The sequence below is a fragment of the Jaculus jaculus genome, chromosome 1 (assembly GCF_020740685.1).
Source record: "Jaculus jaculus isolate mJacJac1 chromosome 1, mJacJac1.mat.Y.cur, whole genome shotgun sequence".
NCBI classification, from domain to species: domain Eukaryota; kingdom Metazoa; phylum Chordata; class Mammalia; order Rodentia; family Dipodidae; genus Jaculus; species Jaculus jaculus.
Window position 1 is genome coordinate 18,284,623 of NC_059102.1, and position 19,635 is coordinate 18,304,257.

The 19,635-nt window shown below is 40.7% G+C and overlaps 1 protein-coding gene across 1 annotated transcript in view; it reads right to left on the minus strand.

Annotated features, from left to right (window-relative positions):
• Nucleotides 1-1,196: 1,196 nt before the first annotated feature.
• The window catches only part of Atrnl1 (attractin like 1), a 752,002-nt gene continuing 733,563 nt past the window's right edge, over nucleotides 1,197-19,635 (minus strand). Inside the window, exon 29 of the mRNA XM_004659313.2 lies at nucleotides 1,197-3,338. Coding sequence (XP_004659370.2) covers nucleotides 3,217-3,338 — 122 coding nt within the window. The 3' untranslated portion in view covers nucleotides 1,197-3,216. The remainder of the gene's footprint in view (nucleotides 3,339-19,635) is intronic.

The window sequence follows — 19,635 nt, forward strand, 5'->3', positions numbered from 1 at the left end:
CCCTTCCCCTTACACTTGCCCAGCACCACACACTACAAAGCTGGTTCTAGCGCCTGTTCCAGGCTGGCCTGAGCACCTCACTGCTCTCTGAACCAGACCACAGCATGGTCTATAGCCACACTGTCGCCTGTGTCTCATGGACACCAAGAGAAAAAGCAGTGCTGGGAAGTACAGCAAGTATCGGTCACACGCGTATGTTTTAACTGCAGCTTCCCTACTGAACAGAACACTCCAGGAAATGGCATCCATTTTCTTCTATGTACCTCATTCGAATAGCTTTTCCTTCACTATTTAAAGCAAACATGGGAATCCCAATGTAAACGTCACTAACTAACTCAATTTACAAACACAAACAGAATATTTTTAGCAAGAATTTTCTAGTTGTCCAAGTTAAATTAAAATTAAATTCTACTTAACCAACATTTCTCATATTTGGCAGAGTCAGAAATCCTACATTCTAAACATGTTTTCCCACGTTATTCTGGGAATGTTAACTGAAATGTTAAAAATCCCATTTAAAGTAGGTTTTTAAGAGAAAGAGCCATTTAAACTGCTAACTACTCAGAAAATATCTGTATATACATATGGTTGGGTTATTAAAATGTAAAGCTGGGCATGTTGGCCCATGCCTTTTAATCTCAGAACTGGAAAGGTAGAGGTCAGAGAACCTCTATGAGTTTCAGGTGAGCCTGGGATTACAGATTGAGTTCTAGATCAGGCTGGGCTGGAGTGAGATCCTACCTTGAAGAAACAAACAACAACAAAAAAATTAAAAGCCTCTAAATTTAAAGTGTTTGAGATATTGAGGATAAAACCAGACACAGATTTAAAGTGATTTTCCTTGGTCTTTGGTAACTTTTCAATCCACTTCATTCAAGGGTAAAGAATCTTATTTCCAGTAAAAAGCTTGAATAAGTTGAAGGTATATTATATAATTATCCATGGAGTTAACAATATTTGGCCCAGGAAGGTATGGTAAGACTTTACATTTACATTACATAATGCTCTAAAATTCAAAGTTTTAAGCTTTAGAACCTGATGGGATTCAAGGTAGATAAAACTTGAATATTCTTTCACAGAAATATCACTTGCTACTCTCTGTAAAAACAGTAGGAATATGTTTTACACACAGGTCTAGACATTTCTCTACTTCGGTTTTGTATGCTTTTTCTACTGCCAATGATTTTAGAATTAAGCAAATTAGGGAATTGCTTTATTTTAAAAAGATTATACCTTTGTAGTCACCACTTTTGTCAATTTATTATTACATGAGAAAAACCAACATTTAAAGTGTCCAAAAAAATCTAATAAAATTACTTGCTTTTAGGAGACCTTTACAAACAGCTTACTGATTTGTTGTTGTTGTTGTTAGAGAAAATGTCTTAGGGAAGTAACAGCCACCAGCCCTCCCCCCCCCCTGCTCGCGCAAGCCCCCACAAGCTGTAGAGAAAATTACTAAAACTACTCTACAAATTTGTCTTATTTTAGTGCATGGAAAATAGTAAAATTATCATGCTGACATAAGGAATATAGACTATATTCATAAATGCCTGATTATCAAAATAGTGACAATAGTCAGGTGCAACCTAACAGTCTTTTATAAGATGCAAGTACATATCGCATGATCATTTCTGTTACATGGCACATTCAATCCTCATCAAATTCAGCTGACTATGTATGCATGGCATTTGAAATAAATATTTAATATCACAATAGGGTCATAGCCTGCTCCCGTAACAACCATGGCATGCAAGTAACTAGGCGTTAACTGTAAAGTGTCATTGTCTTCCAGAAATCCAAAAAACATGAAAAGTACATGTCAAGTACTAAATATCAATTTGATTTAAATGACTTCCATATGGAACAAAACCATGTAGTATACAGCAGCTTTGGATATCTTGGTCATTGTCCGTACGTACCCTGTAGTCCCGCTGGAGTTAAAAATGCAACTCCAGTCTACGTCTGTTAATACTTGTGAGCTTCAGTGAGGAGTGATCAACATTAGGACATAAATGATGTGAAAGCTATTCTTTGATGTTTTTCTGTCTGCTATAATTCAGGGTTTTGAGTCATTAAGAATGCTCTGAGGTGGCCAGCAATGACCTTATTTCTTAGATGGTAGACTTCCTCTCATGACGCCAATGTGTTCATGCTGAAATGGAGATCTTGCTGGTGCCAGCCAGACACTGAGGCCTCCTCTGCATTCTAGCAGGTGGTACAAGGGGCTTGGGAGGGGCTATCTTTAAAGACATTTCATAACATTTGTAAAAGGTAAATAAAATCTATCAGATAGAGGAAGAAGGCCAAAAGAAAATGACACGTTCACATAAAAACGCTGATCTGTCTTTAGGACTGAAGTAAATAACTTACTGTGCTGGACGAGAAGGCTGTACACTATACAGTGACCATTCCAGCTCTCCTCAGGTTGTGGTGTTAGTGACTTTTTTGTGTGTGTGTGTAAGAAAGGGAAAATTGACTGTTGGACAGGCTTTCCCATGCTCTATCAGCTCTGATAATGAGCTAGGCAGTTGGCATGGGCGACAGGAACGGCCTGTACACTCAGAATCCTAATAAACCACCTGTGAATTAGCCCATGGCCATCCAGATTCATTCTGTCTGCATTCCCATTAGGCTGCAAACTGTTACGTTCTCAAGTTCATTTTGGATATTATAGGGTCATGTAAAATATTTAAATACACTACCTACATCCTATTAAATCAAAGCCATACTTTCACATATACAATGAGGTATGACAGCATTTAAAGCCATCATGACTTGTCTACTTCCTATTCATATACAGGCGACCTAAGTTTACTAATGAGGCAAAAACTGTACATCTCTCATCATTCAGGCATTATAAAACGTCTTTCTTTAAAGTCTTGGGATATAAACAGTCGATTTATATGAATTACATATTTTTCATCTGCATTAAGAAACAATATACAATCTTTTTTCCATAGTAAGTTAACGTGATCTATGATAGGCCTAAGATACTTGTAAAAACTGACTTTATCACTTGTTGACCATCAATACTGTTACTTTTACAAAACTCATGGACATCTTTGGCCACTTGGGACATTGCCCATTGAGAGGGACTGTCTTCAGGTCTGGGATCATAAGAGATTGACCCCTATAAGCCCACGGCCATAGGACAACTTTTAAGAGAAGGCATTTGCAAAGAATTCAGTACAGAATACAGCGACGTGGATTCCACTCTCACACGCAGGTTCCTTGGCGCGTGGAGAGATGTTTCCTATTCCGGACTCCTGAAGTCTTGTCTTTGTGGTCAGAAGGCTTCTGCTGTGAAATGTCTATCAGGGCACTGGCAATGGCAAGGCCTGCAAGGAAAGGAGAAAGGGATTTAACATGATCTTAGACCTTTCTGGGATCCCGACAGGAGACGCAGGTCCTGCTTCCAAGTGCTTAGCTGTTTGTTGGTTATTAAGTAGTGAAGATCACAGGCAGAGAAGCCAAGGATCTGGTTGACTAATGTTGAACAATCAAGTGCAGTGCTTGACAAAACATCACAGTTGTAGAAATGAATCATTGTTTCTAAGTCTCAACACAAGACACAATTTTTTTATTTAGAAACTTTCATTATTCGTATATGTGTGTATAATATATATATATGTATATATATATGTATATGTGTGTGTGTGTATGTATATATATGTGTGTATATATATATGTATATATATGTGTGTATATATATATATCTCAAATAAAATACATTATATCAATAGTAAAATAAAAGTTTAAGCAGGCCCGAGGAAGATGGCTCAGTGGCTAAAGATGTTTGTATGCAAAGCTTGTTGGCCTGGGTTCAATTCCCCAGTACTCACAAAAAGCCAGATGCACAAAGTGGATCTGGAGTTAGTTTGTTTCAGTAAGAGGCTCTGGTGCACCCATACTCACCCTCTCTCATGTTCCTTTCAAATAAATAGATTTGGAAAAAGAAAAGTTATATTTTATAGAAAAACAGGACTAATATTGATATATGAATATTCCCTAAAACCTGTGGTCAGGATTCTCTATTATGTGGGACCATGACTTTGGACCAAAGCATGCCATAGATCCACAGAATCTCACAGACCTGTTCCTGCCCGGAAGACCCCACCCCAAGCATTACTGTGCTACGCCTCTTCCTCCCCAGAGCCTCCAGCAACAACTGACCTTTGCTTAAAGTCTCTGTGTTTTCCCTTCCCAGGATTTTCCATGTCTGGAATCACACAGAGCTCATAGCTCCGCAGCTTAGTCTCGTTCACTCAAAAATATCCATCTGGGGCTGGAGAGATGGCTTAGCGGTTAAGCGTTTGCCTGTGAAGCCTAAGGACCCCGGTTCAAGGCTCGATTCCCCAGGTCCCACGTTAGCCAGATGTACAAGGGGGCACACGCATCTGGAGTTCGTTTGCAGAGGCTGGAAGCCCTGGCGCGCCCATTCTCTCTCTCTCCCTCTATCTGCCTTTCTCTCTGTGTCTGTCGCTCTCAAATAAATAAATAATAATTAAAAAAATATCCATCTGGGGCTGGAGAGATGGCTTAGCGGTTAAGCGTTTGCCTGTGAAGCCTAAGGACCCTGGTTCAAGGCTCGATTCCCCAGGACCCACGTCAGCCGGATGCACAAGGGGGCGCACAGTTCGTTTTCAGTGGCTGGAGGCCCTGGCATGCCCATCCTCTCTCTCTGCCTCTTTCTCTCTCTGCCTGTTGCTCTCAAATAAATAACTAAAAATAAACAAACAAACAAAAAAATCAAAGGGAGAAAAAATTTTAAAAAGATATTCATCTGTTGTACTTTGGATACTGAATGCTCACAAAGGCATGTGCTAAAGGTTTGGTTAGTATGAAATGGTGGAGTGAGTTCTAAGAGGTGAGACTCTGTAGGACATCCTGTGTCACCAGGGCTGTGCCCCTGAGGGAACTGTGCAGCCCTAGCCTCTTCACCTTCTTCCTCTTGTCTCCTGGCCAGGCAGTTGTAGTTTTATTTACTACTGCCTTTCACCATTGCTATCTGTCGCTCAACCCGACCACCATATTGAGTGCCTGGTCACCCACTAGAACCACTGAACCTGTGAGCCAAAATGAACCTTTCCTCTCTAAGTTGATGTGGTAGCTTGAATAAATGCCCCCTAAGAGATTAAGGAGTTCATTAAAACTTCTTGGATTTCCTGCCACCTGGCTGGAGGAGCGGGTCACTGGGTGGGATCTTAGGGTCCAGCCCTAAGGTGTGGGGGCAGTTTTGAAATTCCAATCTAAAGATATGCAGGGAGCCTGGAGTGCCTGAAATGTACTTATGTGTGTTGTAGCTTTTTTTGTTCTTTGACTTGTCTTTAAAAGGGGGCCAATTTCTTCTGCCATTATGGGACTTCCTCTGTATCTGTAAGCTTCTTTCATAACTGTGTTTGGTCTGGAAGTTCATCTTAGTAATGTGAAGCTATCCACTACAATTAGTTGTTTCAGGAATGTTAATGTAATGCCAGGAAGCTGATGAATACAAATTTAAGGTGCCTCCATGCCTTCGGGGGAAGGGTGTAGCTCATTTCTTTAGGTACTGGATAATACTTTGTTATTTTGCTATCATAGTTTGTTCAAGCTTTCTTGAAGCATCTTTTTTTTAAAAAAAATTATTTATTTGAGAGAGCACAAAAGAGAAAGAGGCAGACACAAAGAAACAGAGAGAGAGAGACAGAGAAAGGGTGAGCCAGGCCCTTCAGCCACTACAAACAAACTCCAGACGCATGTACCACCTTGTACATCTGGCTTATGTGGGTCCTTGGGAATCAAACCGAGGTCCTTTGGCTTTGCAGGCAAATGCCTTAACCACTCAGCAATCTCTCCAGCCCCTTGAAATACATCTTCATTATTCTTGTTTCTAATTTTTGGCAAGTATGAACAAACGCATCATGAACACCTGTGTGCAAGGTCTTATGAGGATATGTATGTTTCTAATTCATCAATATCAAGTGGTATGGTTGCTAGATCATAAGGTAATCCTGGGTGATAGCTGTGCAAGTTATATGAGACCATCTTTCAAAGTGATTTTACTATCTTGCATAACCATTAGCAATGAAGCAAGCTCCAGTTTTCCTGAGGTCAGTGATTTGGACTTGTAGCAAAGCAAATACGTATGAAACAGTCTCTCACTGGCTGTTTTAAGTTATAATTCCTAACGAGTATCTGCTTGTCTTCCTTGTGAGATATCTGTCCAGATCCTTTGTGTATTTTGAGTTGAGTTGTTTATTTTCTTGTTGAGTGTTAAGAGATTTTTGTATAATTTAGACTCAAGTCTTCTATCAGGTATGCATGTTGCAAATGTTTTCTCCCCTTCTTTGGTTTAACTTTTCTTTCTCTCATTCTGTTTTAAAAAGAGTAATGCATCTTAACGATAGAATTGTGCTATGCATAAATGAATGTGGGGAAAGACAACTTGCTGAATGTGCTGATAAATGTTTTAAATGTACGAAAAGGACGTCATGTACTATTGTCTGGATATGAGCACAACAGCGTGTCTGTAGCTATCACAGGTAATTCAAAATACTGTTTCATCACATTAATTTTGTTATACTGTCCGATTGACAAGAAAAGGTAGGTAGATAGTCAAGGACAGTAAAGCCTGGATTTATATAATTTGTAATCTAATTTCTTAATTTTACTTAATAAATAATAAAATAGTCAATATAATCCTGTCATATATTAAATATATTTTTTTAATTTATTTATTTGAGAGTGACAGAGAGAGAGAGGACAGATAGAGGGAGAGAGAGAGAATGGGCGCGCCAGGGCTTCCAGCCTCTGCAAACGAACTCCAGACGCGTGCGCCCCCTTGTGCATCTGGCTAACGTGGGACCTGGGGAACCGAGCCTCGAACCGGGGTCCTTAGGCTTCACAGGCAAGCATTTAACCGCTAAGCCATCTCTCCAGCCCTATTAAATATATTTTATTAATAAATATATTAAGATAATATGTAGCATATGACAGTATATTATTAATACTGTGTACTTATTATAAACTGAATTTTATTTGAAAATTGGTAATTTATTTAAATATGTTAATGTATAAAATTATGTACCCAGTTTTGTTCCTAGAGCATCCCATAATTCTTGAGTAAAACAAAATGTGTTTCTAAGGCAAATGCTGTTAGATTCATTCAAAGTAGACTGTGGTAATCTGAGTTATTTCTGTATATAACTGAGGAAGCCTTAACGTTAAGCAGGTGTGTGGTCAGCAGACAGAAGCCCCAGAGTTGAAGATGTTTATCAGTGGAAAGAGATTAGTAAGCTTATCTACACAAGGGAAGCATTAGGGTCAGATGAAATATACCTGGATGCATTTGATTATACAAAGTTCATATTTTGTTTTCCCAAAAAGGGAGCCTCAAGTACATTTGGAAACATAAGAGAATGAAATGTAGAGGAGTAATTTGTGGTGTTAGAGAGGGACTGAATAACCACACCCATTAGCTAATTTAATCATACACATTTACTTTTCAAGGGCTACTACAAAAGTGACATTTTAGAATATTAAATATTATTCTAAGATTTTTAGAAGTAACACACAGATTTGAAATTCAAATAAAAATTGTGTTCTTGGGCCGGGAGTGGTGGCACACACCTTTAATCCCAGGCACTCGAGAGGCAGAGGTAGGAGGGTTTCTGTGAGTTCAAGGCCACCCTGAGACTACATAGTGAATTCCATGTCATCCTGGGCCAGAGTGAGACCCTACCTTGAAAAACAAAAACAAAAACAAAATGTGTTCTTGACCTTTGAAAGGCAATGTGAACAATTGAAGTGTCCCCTACAGATGCTTCCAGAACTTCTTCTGCTGGCCTGGGTTCATTTGCAGCAGATGCTTTGTTTCTTGGATATTTACTTCATTGAGGTGAATGCCATTAATTCAATTTTTAAAAAAATCACAGACTTTGGTGATGTTACTTAAAGTTCACTTCAGGTCAGTCTTACGTTTCCACAAACACTTCTGGCCTACTTTTGTCATAATTGCCAACTTCCTGCTAGTTCATTCCTGGCCACCTCATTCAGAGAGAGCCAAATATGACAAATAATGTATGTCTCCTATAGTGTGGACACAGAACACTTAGACTAATTTCAATGGCCACAGCAGCCAAATATGACACCATGTCATTCATTAAATGACTGCATGACCTCATTCAAAGCAGGTCTGAGAAATGCCTTTTCCCTTTCAGAAGATATAGCACCAGGACAGAAGTAAACACCTTTAGTTGCCAGAAAATGAAAGTGAGTGGTAATTAACATTGTCACCACATCTCTGCATTTCAGGGTATATGAAGACCAAAGTCTATTCACAGCATTGTCACATGCAACATGCTCAAGTCCATCCATGATTCTGGAAATACACTGAGTTGGAAAAGCCTAAATCATAAAGCATATTTCAGTTAATTTACAAATAAAATTGTAAAGCATGCTTTGCATTTGATAGCTTTTTGAGCTTTTCCTATGAAAATGAGCAATCAACTGCAGTTTCCAGATTCTACATGAAAGCAAGTCAGTATGGTACAGTCTGGGAGTGACATGCCTCTTCTTTTTCTATTCAGAGAGGATACTCAGGGTCTGTCGTGGTTCGATTCAGGTGTCCCCCATAATCTCAGGTGTTCTGAATGCTAGGTTACCAGCTGATGGAGATTTGGGAACTAGTGCCTCCTGAAGCCAGTGTATTGTTGGGGGCGGGCTTATGGGTGTTATAGCCAGTTTCCCCATGCCAGGGTGTGGCACACTCTCCTGTCCCTGTGGTCCACCTTATGTTGGCCAGGGAGTGATGTCCACCCTCTGCTCATGCCATCATTTTCCCTGCCATCATGACACACCAACCCCCAAGCCTGTAAGCCAAAATAAACCTCTTTTTTCCCCCACAAACTGCTCCTGGTCGGGTGATTTCTGCCACCAATGCAAACCTGACTGTAGCAGGGGCACCTTCCCAAGGTCTTACTTATCTTGTTCATAGGTCAAATGAGGTTTTCATTTAGAATTAAACTTGGGTCCTTTATCAGAAGACTTAGTTTGTAGCCCATCATATTCTTTATGAGTCTTGTAACTGATTAAAATCACAACAGTTATAATAACTGCACACACACATACACACCTATACTTTTAAAAATATTTTTTAAATTTTATTTTACTTATTTTAGGGAGAGGGAGAGAGAAAGAATTGGAGTGCCACAGCTTTCAGCCACTGTAAACGAAATCCAGACACATGTGCCACCTTGAATATATGGCTTATGTGGGTCCTGAGGAATCGAACCTGGGTCCTTTGGCTTCACAGGCTAATGCCCTAACCACTAAGCCATCTCTACATCCCTAACTATAGTTTTGAAATTTTTATTTATTTGTGAGAGAGGCACAGAGACAGCGTGAGTGAGAAAGAGAGAACGGACATGCCAGGGCCTCCAACCACTGCAAACAAACTCCAGATGCATGTGCCACCTTGTGCATCTGGCTTATGTGGTTCCTGAGGAATAAAACTTGGGTCCTTTGGCTTTGTAGGCAACTGCTTTAACCACTAAGCCATCTCTCCAGCCCCATACATATATTCTTGAATGTAGTGTGGTTTGAGTGTAACTGTTCCCCTCAGCCTCAGGTATCTTGATTAAGCTTCCCTTTGTCCTCAACTGATGGAGTCTTTGGGAAGTGGAGACTTGCTGGACGAGGCGTTCTGGTGGAAGCAGATCTTGGGGTTTATCAATCTAGCCTGAGATACATTCAGAGCCAGTGGGCTCTTGCTGTTCTGTCTCTGCTGCACTTGTGTGATATTGTGAGCTGTTGTTTATCTCTGCTTTGATCAAGGGTCCACTCAAAACTATACACCTGAAATAAACCATTTTCTCCTATAAGGTACTTTTGGTTGGGTGGTATGACCCAGCAATGAGAAGGTAAATAAATGGCAAGTATTTCAGAACTGCTTTCGTATTTCTTCATGCTTAATAGATGGGAAGCTACCATAACCAGGGTCATCCAGATTGCCAAGCCCTCCTCCCACTTACATGAGGCCTTCACACAGCAGCCAGCAGACAAGGCCCTTCTTCCTGAACTGTGGAGTTCATGCGTCTGGGAAGAGGAAGCCATCTCTATTCCAACATGCTTTGTTATTTTAAAAAATATAACTTTGGCCAGGCATGGTGGTGCACGCCTTTCATCCCAGCACTCAGGAGGCAGAGGTAGGAGGATACCGTGAGTTTGAGGCCACCCTGAGACTCCATAGTGAATTCCAGGTCAGCCTGAGCTACTGTGAGACCCTACCTCGAAACACCTATCCACACACACACACACACACACACACACACACGCACGCACGCACACACACACACACACACATATACATGTTCTGAATGCTAGGTTACCAGCTGATGGAGATTTGGGAACTAATGCCTTCTGGAGTCAGTGTATTGCTGGGGATGGGCTTATGGGTGTATATATATATACACACAAACATATATATATATATATATATATATACACACATATATACATGTTAATTAGCAAGGGAAGAAGTCAAGTTACTAGCTTAAAACAAAGATAATATTACTTCCTTCCCATCTCCTAGTAATAGCATTTACATGCTGGTGAGACACTACACAGATAATAATAGCCAGAGCGCATATAAAAATTAACTCTGACCTTACCACCCGACCAGCAGCTCCCTACCCAGAAAACCAGCTCACTAGCTACAAAGAGTAATCCAGGAAAGCAGGCGGCCGTACATTAGGATGGTAGGAATTCAGTGCACAAAGTCCAGCAACAAACCCTTGAAACCATTGCTCAAAATGCCTACGACTGGATCACAACTGGTACCTCTGCTAATGGTGCTCATGCCTCCCACTTCTCCAGCTGGAGAAAGGCAAACATTCACCCGAACCAACTGTGCAGATCGATCCACTTCTAGACAGCCTACCGAGACCTGCACCAAGCCAACGCAGTCCAACCTGGGACCAGTGGCAGCTTCCATCTCGCCCTCCGGAGGCTCCCTCCCCTCTGCCTGCCGAGGAGTTGACCAGAACACAAAGGACCATGGAACTCTGTTGCTCTTGGACTATGAAGCTTTTTCTTGTTTCCATTCTGTTGGTTATGGGTTTCTTCCACACTGATGATGAAAAGATATGGATAACTTGATATCTTTTCTGGATTTTTATAAAAAGTATATTAAAAACATGAGGAATAGCTTTATTTATTATTATTATTATTATTATTATTATTTATTTTTGTGGTGGCCTCAGCAACAGCTCTGTGAGGTCTACAATGCTGGGCTCCTCCTTGTGAGAGGTTTTCCAGTATGATCTGTCTGCTCCATAGGAGGAAGCGTGCCATCCACTCGATCCAACACAGTGGCCCTCACAGATTGTGCTAGAGCCCCATTAAAATCAGGTCACTCCAGAAGATCATTTTTCAAAACGTCACACCAATCATCTGATGAAATCCACTTATTGTGTTCTCTGGGCCTAAGCATAGTTCCTTGTTATCAAAGCAATACAATTAACCAGGGGAACAATTCATTATTTTAGACTGGCGGTCTAAAGGAATTTCATTTACCACGTCAAGATGATACAGGGATGCCGCAGGCTAGCAGAATTTACATCAAAACACACCAGTTGTTAGATTGAATAAAAATGCTGGGCTTAGATATTTGTTGTAAGCTTAAGTTCTTTACACTTTTAATTCTTAGATGCCAGACACGAAGACATTTGGATTATTTAAATTCGAAGTCAACCCTTGACAGTAAGAAAGTCTACGTTCTCTTTCCTCTTCCAGTTTTCCATGGCTTCCTGGAGTTTCAAAGTAGCACTTGCTAATGCAGTGCATCACCAGGTCACACAGAACAGGGCACATCCACTGTGAAGAAAGTGGACTTTTGCATCACAATTCCAGAGAGCAAGTGGCCGTGTGGCCCAGTAGTTAGAGTTGGACACCGACAGTTTGCACAAGTACTTTGTAAGTAGGAAGAGCATGTGCCAAAATCAGACTTTCACCTGCAACAGTTGAGACTACTAAGATTTGCTTCCTAAAATTTAAGACCCCTGTTTCTCCTTAAACATGTGCAAGCATGGCTAAAGAGAAAGAAACATCAATAACTAGTATAGTAACCAAACGTGTAAATGGCAAATATATCTTCTTTTTTAAATTTTATTTTTAAATTTTTTTGTTTATTTTTATTTATTTGAGAGTGACAGACAGAGAAAGAGGCAGAGAGAGAGAGGAGAGTGGCTTCTAGCCACTGCAAACGAACTCCAGACGCATGTGCCCCCTTGTGCATCTGGCTAACGTGGATCCTGGGGAATTGAGCCTTGAACCGGGGTCCTTAGGCTTCACAGGCAAGCGCTTAACCGCTAAGCCATCTCTCCAGCCCCCAAATATATATTCTTAAACCACCAAATTTGCAGGAAAATCACCAAGGAGAAACATCAGGAATTCAGTGATTGTTAGGAAAACTGATTTTCCCTAATGAACTGGAAATGGTAATAGCAGACTCTAGCAGTAACAATCTAATCATAAAATTACTGGTGTGTGATTTTTTTTACAATTATGCAGAACAATTAATAAGTACAGTAATAAAATACTGCACATCAAATGGAATTGCCTTGGAAAGAACATTCTCACGTCATATACAAACACTTCCATTTTACATTTGAACAGAAGCCTTAGAAAAGTCATTCATTTTGAAATGCTCTCCTCCCAAGTCTGTGCAAAAGCAGACACCACTATATATTTTAATTTTGCAGGAAAACAGCTTCATTAGGCGTGAAAGGTTAATTGCAGGTTTAAGTGGAGTTCAGAGCACGGTGCGGGTGTGTGGTGAATCTCACAGTCTGCTACGGGAAGACTGAATGAATGCTATAAACTGTTTGCCCTGCTGAAATGTTTTACTACCTCATTTACTATCTGTCTTTTTTTACTGCTTGTATTTGTAGTTCTTCTAAACCTTTAATGGCTACAGTTTTATTTCACTGTAATCAGATTTAAATGGAAATACCATGCTGGGATGTTTAAATGTTTTGCCTCTGATTGTGTATAGCTACATACTAGTGATCGGAGTCTTGGCTATCCCTCGCATGATTCAGAAAGTGACTTTGGGAAACTTTGATGTCACGTAGACTCTTGCCATTGTGCAGACCCAGTTTAACATTCAGTGTGGCTCTGCTTGCCAGTATGCAACCGGGTTGGGTGCATAATTAGAAAATATGCATTTCCATTTTAATTTCTCTGCTGGAAGGCCAAGCACAAGTGAAGTCATTATTAGGCAAAGCTCCAAAGGTTACATTGTTGAATAAAAATCGAAATACTTCAAGTATTCTGGCACTGGAATGACAAATGAACGAGTTATATTTGTTTGAGGGTTTCAAGAAATGTTTCCCTCATGCTCTCAAAACCACTGTCCACTACCGATGCCAATGGTCACCATCAAATTCTGGTTATAAAATTTTGTTTAGCTGTGAACACACCATAATATGTTATAATATCTTTGAAAGGCAGTGCTCAAGTTGTAGAAAATATAAGAGTAAAAAGCACCCAAGCCCTATCTGACACTCTCTGTGATCATGCTGAATGTTACCTAAATTTTATAGGAATCCTTCCCTCACTGGTTGGAAGGTGCTGAGTCAACCATGACCACAACTGTCTCAAATCATCACTTAATGCAAATCCTGATTGGTCTTAGCAAGTGAAGGTTCTTTTGGACTTTAGCATTGCTGGTAATTACATTGCAGGAAGTGTTACTTGGTGCATTATTTTCTTCTTTTTTCAGGTCCACAAATGTTTACAGGAATCAGTATTGTCAAACTACATTTCCAAGTTGGGAAGTGAAATTTGGAACTCAGCTGAGAACTCGTTCTTTCAAAGCCAACTGACATTTTAATGTTTCAATTAAAAACAGCATTACATATCTGCAGCTCTAGCATCCGAGAAGCTGAGATAGAAGGGTCATAAATTCAAAATCATCCTGGCATATGTAACAAAACCCTGTCTCAAAGAAACAAGAACCAAGCCAGAACAAAGTGACAATAATTCTAAAACATAATAACTCTAGTTTTTTGTTTGCTTTTGTTCTTTGTTTTTCGAGGTAGGGTCTCACTCTGGCTCAGGCTGACCTGGAATTCACTATGTAGTCTCAGGGTGGACTCGAACTCTTGGCGATCCTCCTACCTCTGGGATTAAAGGAATGCGCAACCATGTCTAGCTAATAACTCTATTTTAATCCATACTCTAGTCACCCTTGATTGAAAAATGTTCATCACTCATTTAAAAAAAAATGAACAATGGCAATATTGTAGCAATGGCCACATTGTATTTATTTATTTATTTTTGGCTTCTGGTCTCAGTCTAGCCTGGGCTGACCTTGGATTCACTATGTAGTCTCAGGCTGGCCTCAAACTCATAGTGATCCTCTTACCTCTGCCTCCTGAGTGCTGGTGTTAATGGCATGTGCCACCATGCCTGGCCACATTTTACTTTTTGCTGGGTAAATGTTCTATTTTAGTGCTTTTAGCCTACTTGCTGGTGAATTGACATTAAACCAAATAAAATTATGCATACGAAAGTATTTTGTAAACTATAAAGAATTATACAATGTTAATTAGTAAATTGCAAATGCCTAGAAACTCCAAAGTCCTAAAGATCAAAAGGATTTTTTGTTGTTGTTGTTTTGGAGAACTAATCATTTCATTTAGAAGTATTTCTTGAGTGCTTCCTGTATGCAGTCACTGCTCTTGTTCCTAAGTGGAAAGACAAGTGAGACAGATAGGATACAAGAGACCCTACACCTCACTGCACTTACTTTATTGTACATCAAGAGCGTGCAGTCTTTTTACCAACTTATGGCAAAGAGTATATGTAAGGGACTTAGAAAAATGTTAGTGCATAAAAGCTCTAAAACATCATTGACATCAACTGTTACTGTTCTCATCACCATATAAGAAGCCTGAAGCCAAATGTGAAGCCACAGACAAAACAATTCACCCTGAGTAATTTTGGCTTTACCTTAAAGTAGCACTCATCCATCCATCCATCCCCAAACCAGTATGGCTTTTTGTGGGATGCAATTCCAGATAGAAAGACACACTCAGAGACTTATAGGCAGCAGGAGTTCAGCCAGTAAGCTGAACCTATACTTTGTTCTCAAGGCTAAATCTTCTTGATGCCTGGGGCAATAAAATCCAGGACGCTAGTGAAGCTGTCCATGCCTTACGTGTGCTGCCCACTCACTAAAGAATATGAAAATAACTGAAATCAGTGATAATAAAGTATAGAGAAATGCCAACATTCAAAAGAGAAAGCATTATTTATATTAATTCATTTTAGTTACTGGAAATAATGACTAGCAATTAACTTTTGCACATTGCTCAGCGAAGGCGTGCGTTTTCCTTCATGATGTGGGTTGTTCTTCTGAACCATTCTGCTGAAGTGGGTCACGGTGCTATTTTATCGCCACAGATGGCCAAAGTGAGGAACGGAGTAAGGAAATGTCTAGCTCAGCTCACACAGCTGGAAGGGTGCAGGGATCAGAACCTGCAGCTCCAGACCCATGACTTGCACTCTGCTCAGTCTGCAGCAAGAAGGAAACTCTGGCTTCAATGTAGACTTTCAGCTGAAAGTGGAAGAAGAAAAGCAAAACTGGAAGAGATGTGAAATCAGTACAGTCAAAGGTATTAATGACTGTTGAAGATAGTAATAAATAAATAAATAAATAAATAAATAAATAACACAAAAACAGTATTCTGCTACCATTGATCAAAAGCTTCTAATAACTCTGATGTTGCCCTCAGGACTATGTGCAGATTATAGGATCAGTGCATGCAAATGTGTGTGCAAGACAGTACAGGTCAAGTTAACGTGTTATTTGAGGGCATGCTGTAGCCGTGTGAGTGAGCTGGTTGTTCTCAAAGAATGTTAGGCTGGGGCAAATGTGCAAAAGCTCTGGAGGTGCTAATGTTGCACAGTCCCCAGCTCTTTGAAGGAGGCATCGGCGTGGGGTAAAGATAAGGGCGAGCTCTCCAAGGGTGCGGAAGTTGAGGATTTCTGAGGGAGATCGTTTCTGACATGAGGGTGGAAGGATGAGATGTTTGTTGTCTGAGGTATGTTCTGAAAACAGATGTTACAGTTACCACCTTGTTGCTGGGACAAAACACCCAGCCAGTCACAGCTCATGGTAGGAAAGGGTTTATTTCAGCTTATAGCGTCAAGGGGAAGTTTCATCCTGGCAGGAAAAGCATGGCAAAGCAGACACTGAGCATCATATCTTGTCACATCGGCTGGGCTGTCACAGCAAGAGTGAGCTTGACTTGGCATGAGGGTGTGGCCTGCTGAATACTGGGAACCACAATTCAACAGTAGGGAGGAAAGGTATTTGGGAAACATCAGTGTATTTGCTGAGGATGTGGATATAGGAAAAGAGGGAATGAAAAGACAGGGAAATAAGAAGAAAAGGGTTCATGCAATAGCCTTAGGTGTCAAGCACAGATTTCTAACTTGCAAATCAGAAAGTGCTGGAGAATGATTTTATCACAGAGACATGAACCAGGTTATCATTTCAGAGATACCTTGAGTGTAGCATGGAGGACAGACAGGAATGGGGGTGAGGCTAGTTTTAGCATATGGGATAAGGAGCAGCAAAAAGGAGAAAAAGGAGCTAGACCAGTTAAATATGTAGGAGCAATTACTACAGGAGATGAACATAGGAAAGATTCTGGAATGACTCCCAGTTTTCTGGCTTGGATGTCTGGCATATCCAAATGGTATTGAATATGGAAAACAAACAGCCAGGCTGTGTAGGGACATAGGGTATCATTTGTTTGACTATAGACATAGTGAGTTGGAAGACCTGAGGAATGTTTCAAGGGGACTGTCTGGTTGGATATGCAAGCGTAGAGTTCATGGACAATGTGTGGCCCAGAGGTGTAGACTAGGGTTGTTTGTGTGGGAGCAACTGAAGACTTTGCCCATGCTCATTGTTGTAATAATCAATCTGAAAACCTTAGCAACTTAACAAAATCAAAGCTTATGTCTCTTGATATAAGGTGCTCCTGACTGGTGTCATGCTGGCAATGGAAGAGGGGAAGCAGCTCTGCCACATACTATTCAGACATGAATTTGCAGGCGGGAGATAGAGGGTGGAAAAGGTCCACTCCTTCTTGCACAGTTTTGAGCCAGTAAAGCTCTTTCAATGCCATTAGCAAGTATGGTTTGTTGGTGACAACGCCGCTGTTGGACTGGAGATCATGGGGTACAGGCTGGGAGTGTTGGGGGAAGATAGCAGTTTCTGCATAGGGGGTGTGCAGATGAAGCTGCCCTTGTGGGACGAGGAGCGTGAGGAGAGCAGAGAAAGATGAGGGCTGCCAGGGGGGGGAGACAGGAGAACCCAGGGAGGCCAGAGAAGCGGGAGTGTGACTCTTCCTCAGTGGCCAGTTATAACTTGTGGATTCTGTTTTTGCTTTTTGGAAATAACCTTCAAATTCCATGGCAACTCTAAGCTGAGTTTGTGGCTATCAAACTTTTACTGACTTGAAATTCGGAACATCTCTGGCAAGATTTCTCTTGGAAGGAAGTTGGAGTCAGTGGCTGCAAAGGTCACTTCAGGCTCTGCAGATTTATGCCTGCAGCTGCATTTCTTCAGGAGGCTATCTGAAAGGCCCCAGACATAGCCTTGGATCCCCTCACATATGCTCTCACGTAACAACACAAATGGGCCACGGTGTCACTGAGAAGTCAGGGGACCAATGGCTGCAAGAACTTGCCTTCAACAGACTGCATCTGGTCTTGTTGGTTAAGGGCTCAGGAATATCTGGAGGTTCTTCTCCATGATTAAGAACCACACCAGCATCCGGACATGGTTTGTATACTTGTCAGGGGCAGCTTCTTGACACTGGTCAAAAAACTGGCTATAAGGGGACTGGAGAGATGGCTTAGCAGTTAAGGCATTTGCCTGCAAATCCAGAGGATCCCAGTTTGATTCTCCAGGACACATGTAAGCCAGATGCACAAGGGTACATGCCTCTGGAATTCATTTGCAGTGACCGGAGGACCTGGTGTGCCCATTCTCTCTCTCTCTCTCTTCTTTTTCTCTCTCTCAAATAAATAAATAACTAATATCTATCTATATATATACATATATATACATGAATATATGTGTATGTATATGTATACACACACATATACACATGAATGTACCCTCATAGAAGCATAGTCTGGGAGCTGTATGCACGAAGCTGCTGTCTTGGTCCACATTGTGATCTGAACAGGTGTACCACACTGACAAAAGATGTAAACAGCTGCCACACTTTGGCTCGGTGTCAAAGCACTTGGTAAACTCAGCTCTCCTCAAATGCCCTTGGAGAGGCGGTGGGTACTTTCAACCACCCCCGAAAGTACCACACAAGCTTCTCTTAGCTCTGAAGGAATCATTTCACTTCACCTTTCATGTTCTGATCTCTCCGAGGCTTGTGTGAAATTTAGAGCCAATACAAATATTTGTAGTTTTTCCTTCTTTCAGCTCATAGACATATTTACAAGAAATGAGATTATAATGTCAAATCGAGGTTAAATAGTCTGAAGATGGTGACGTGAATCACTATTTTGCATAGCAGTTTTATGTGTATAGGAGACTGATAAAAGCCCTGGCTGTCCTACAGCACTGATACCACCATGACTATTAAAAGCCATCTATCAACTAAAGCAATGAACATTTGTTTTCACTCTGGTTTCCTGTTCCTCTAAGCTCATAGCTGTCAATGACTTTTAGCACACCAACATAAAAATAAACAGAAAATATACAAATATCGCTGTAAACTCAAAATAATTGCTTCAACATACGCCATTAGTAAAGCAAATTTGTGACTTCTATATAAAACTCAGATCATGGCAAAAAGAAGAAGCCCCCCCCTCAAAAAAAACCCCTCAGGTGAGTGAGATTATGCAAATCCTCACTTCTATCCATTTAGATAAAATGAAAGGGAACAAGTTATAGGGAATCACAACCATGACTTTTCCCATTAATATTATTATAAATTGCTTAGACCTTACAAAAAGTTATTACAGATAACTTAAAGGCCAAAGGCATTTTAAGAAAACACCAGGGTATCTGTAACCAAATTGATCCTTGAGAAATCTCCTTTGCTGAAGCAACAGGCAATATATAGAATTGGGCATTTCTCAAAAACCCTTTCCTTTGACATTTGCCAAGAGATTCAGGACCCGCTGGGCCACATCCTCTCCAAATCAGGTAACCTTAGAAAGTAGCTTGTTTAGCTGACCTCCTTTAACCCACGAGGATGGGATAAAAAGAAACTTCCATTTTCTGAAGTGATTTTGTGAATCTGACTGAGTTTGTCCTATAAATGCTGACCCTTCTGAGTGAAAAAAAAAAAGTATTGCTCTACTTTGCCTGTGGGAACAATAAAAGTGGCCTCTGAGCAAGTATAAATTGAGAGGTGTCACATAATCACATTACTGGGGAACCTTCCCAACTCCACAGGCGTGTAAATCATAGAGGACCCAACTTCAGAGTAATTTGGAAGTTTCTGATGTCATATCCAGGGGGATAAACACCGCTCTGCATTCACACTCAGGTTTCTCCAGGCATGAAGACAATTCTCATCTATGGCTTTGGGAGCCCCGCTGACCATT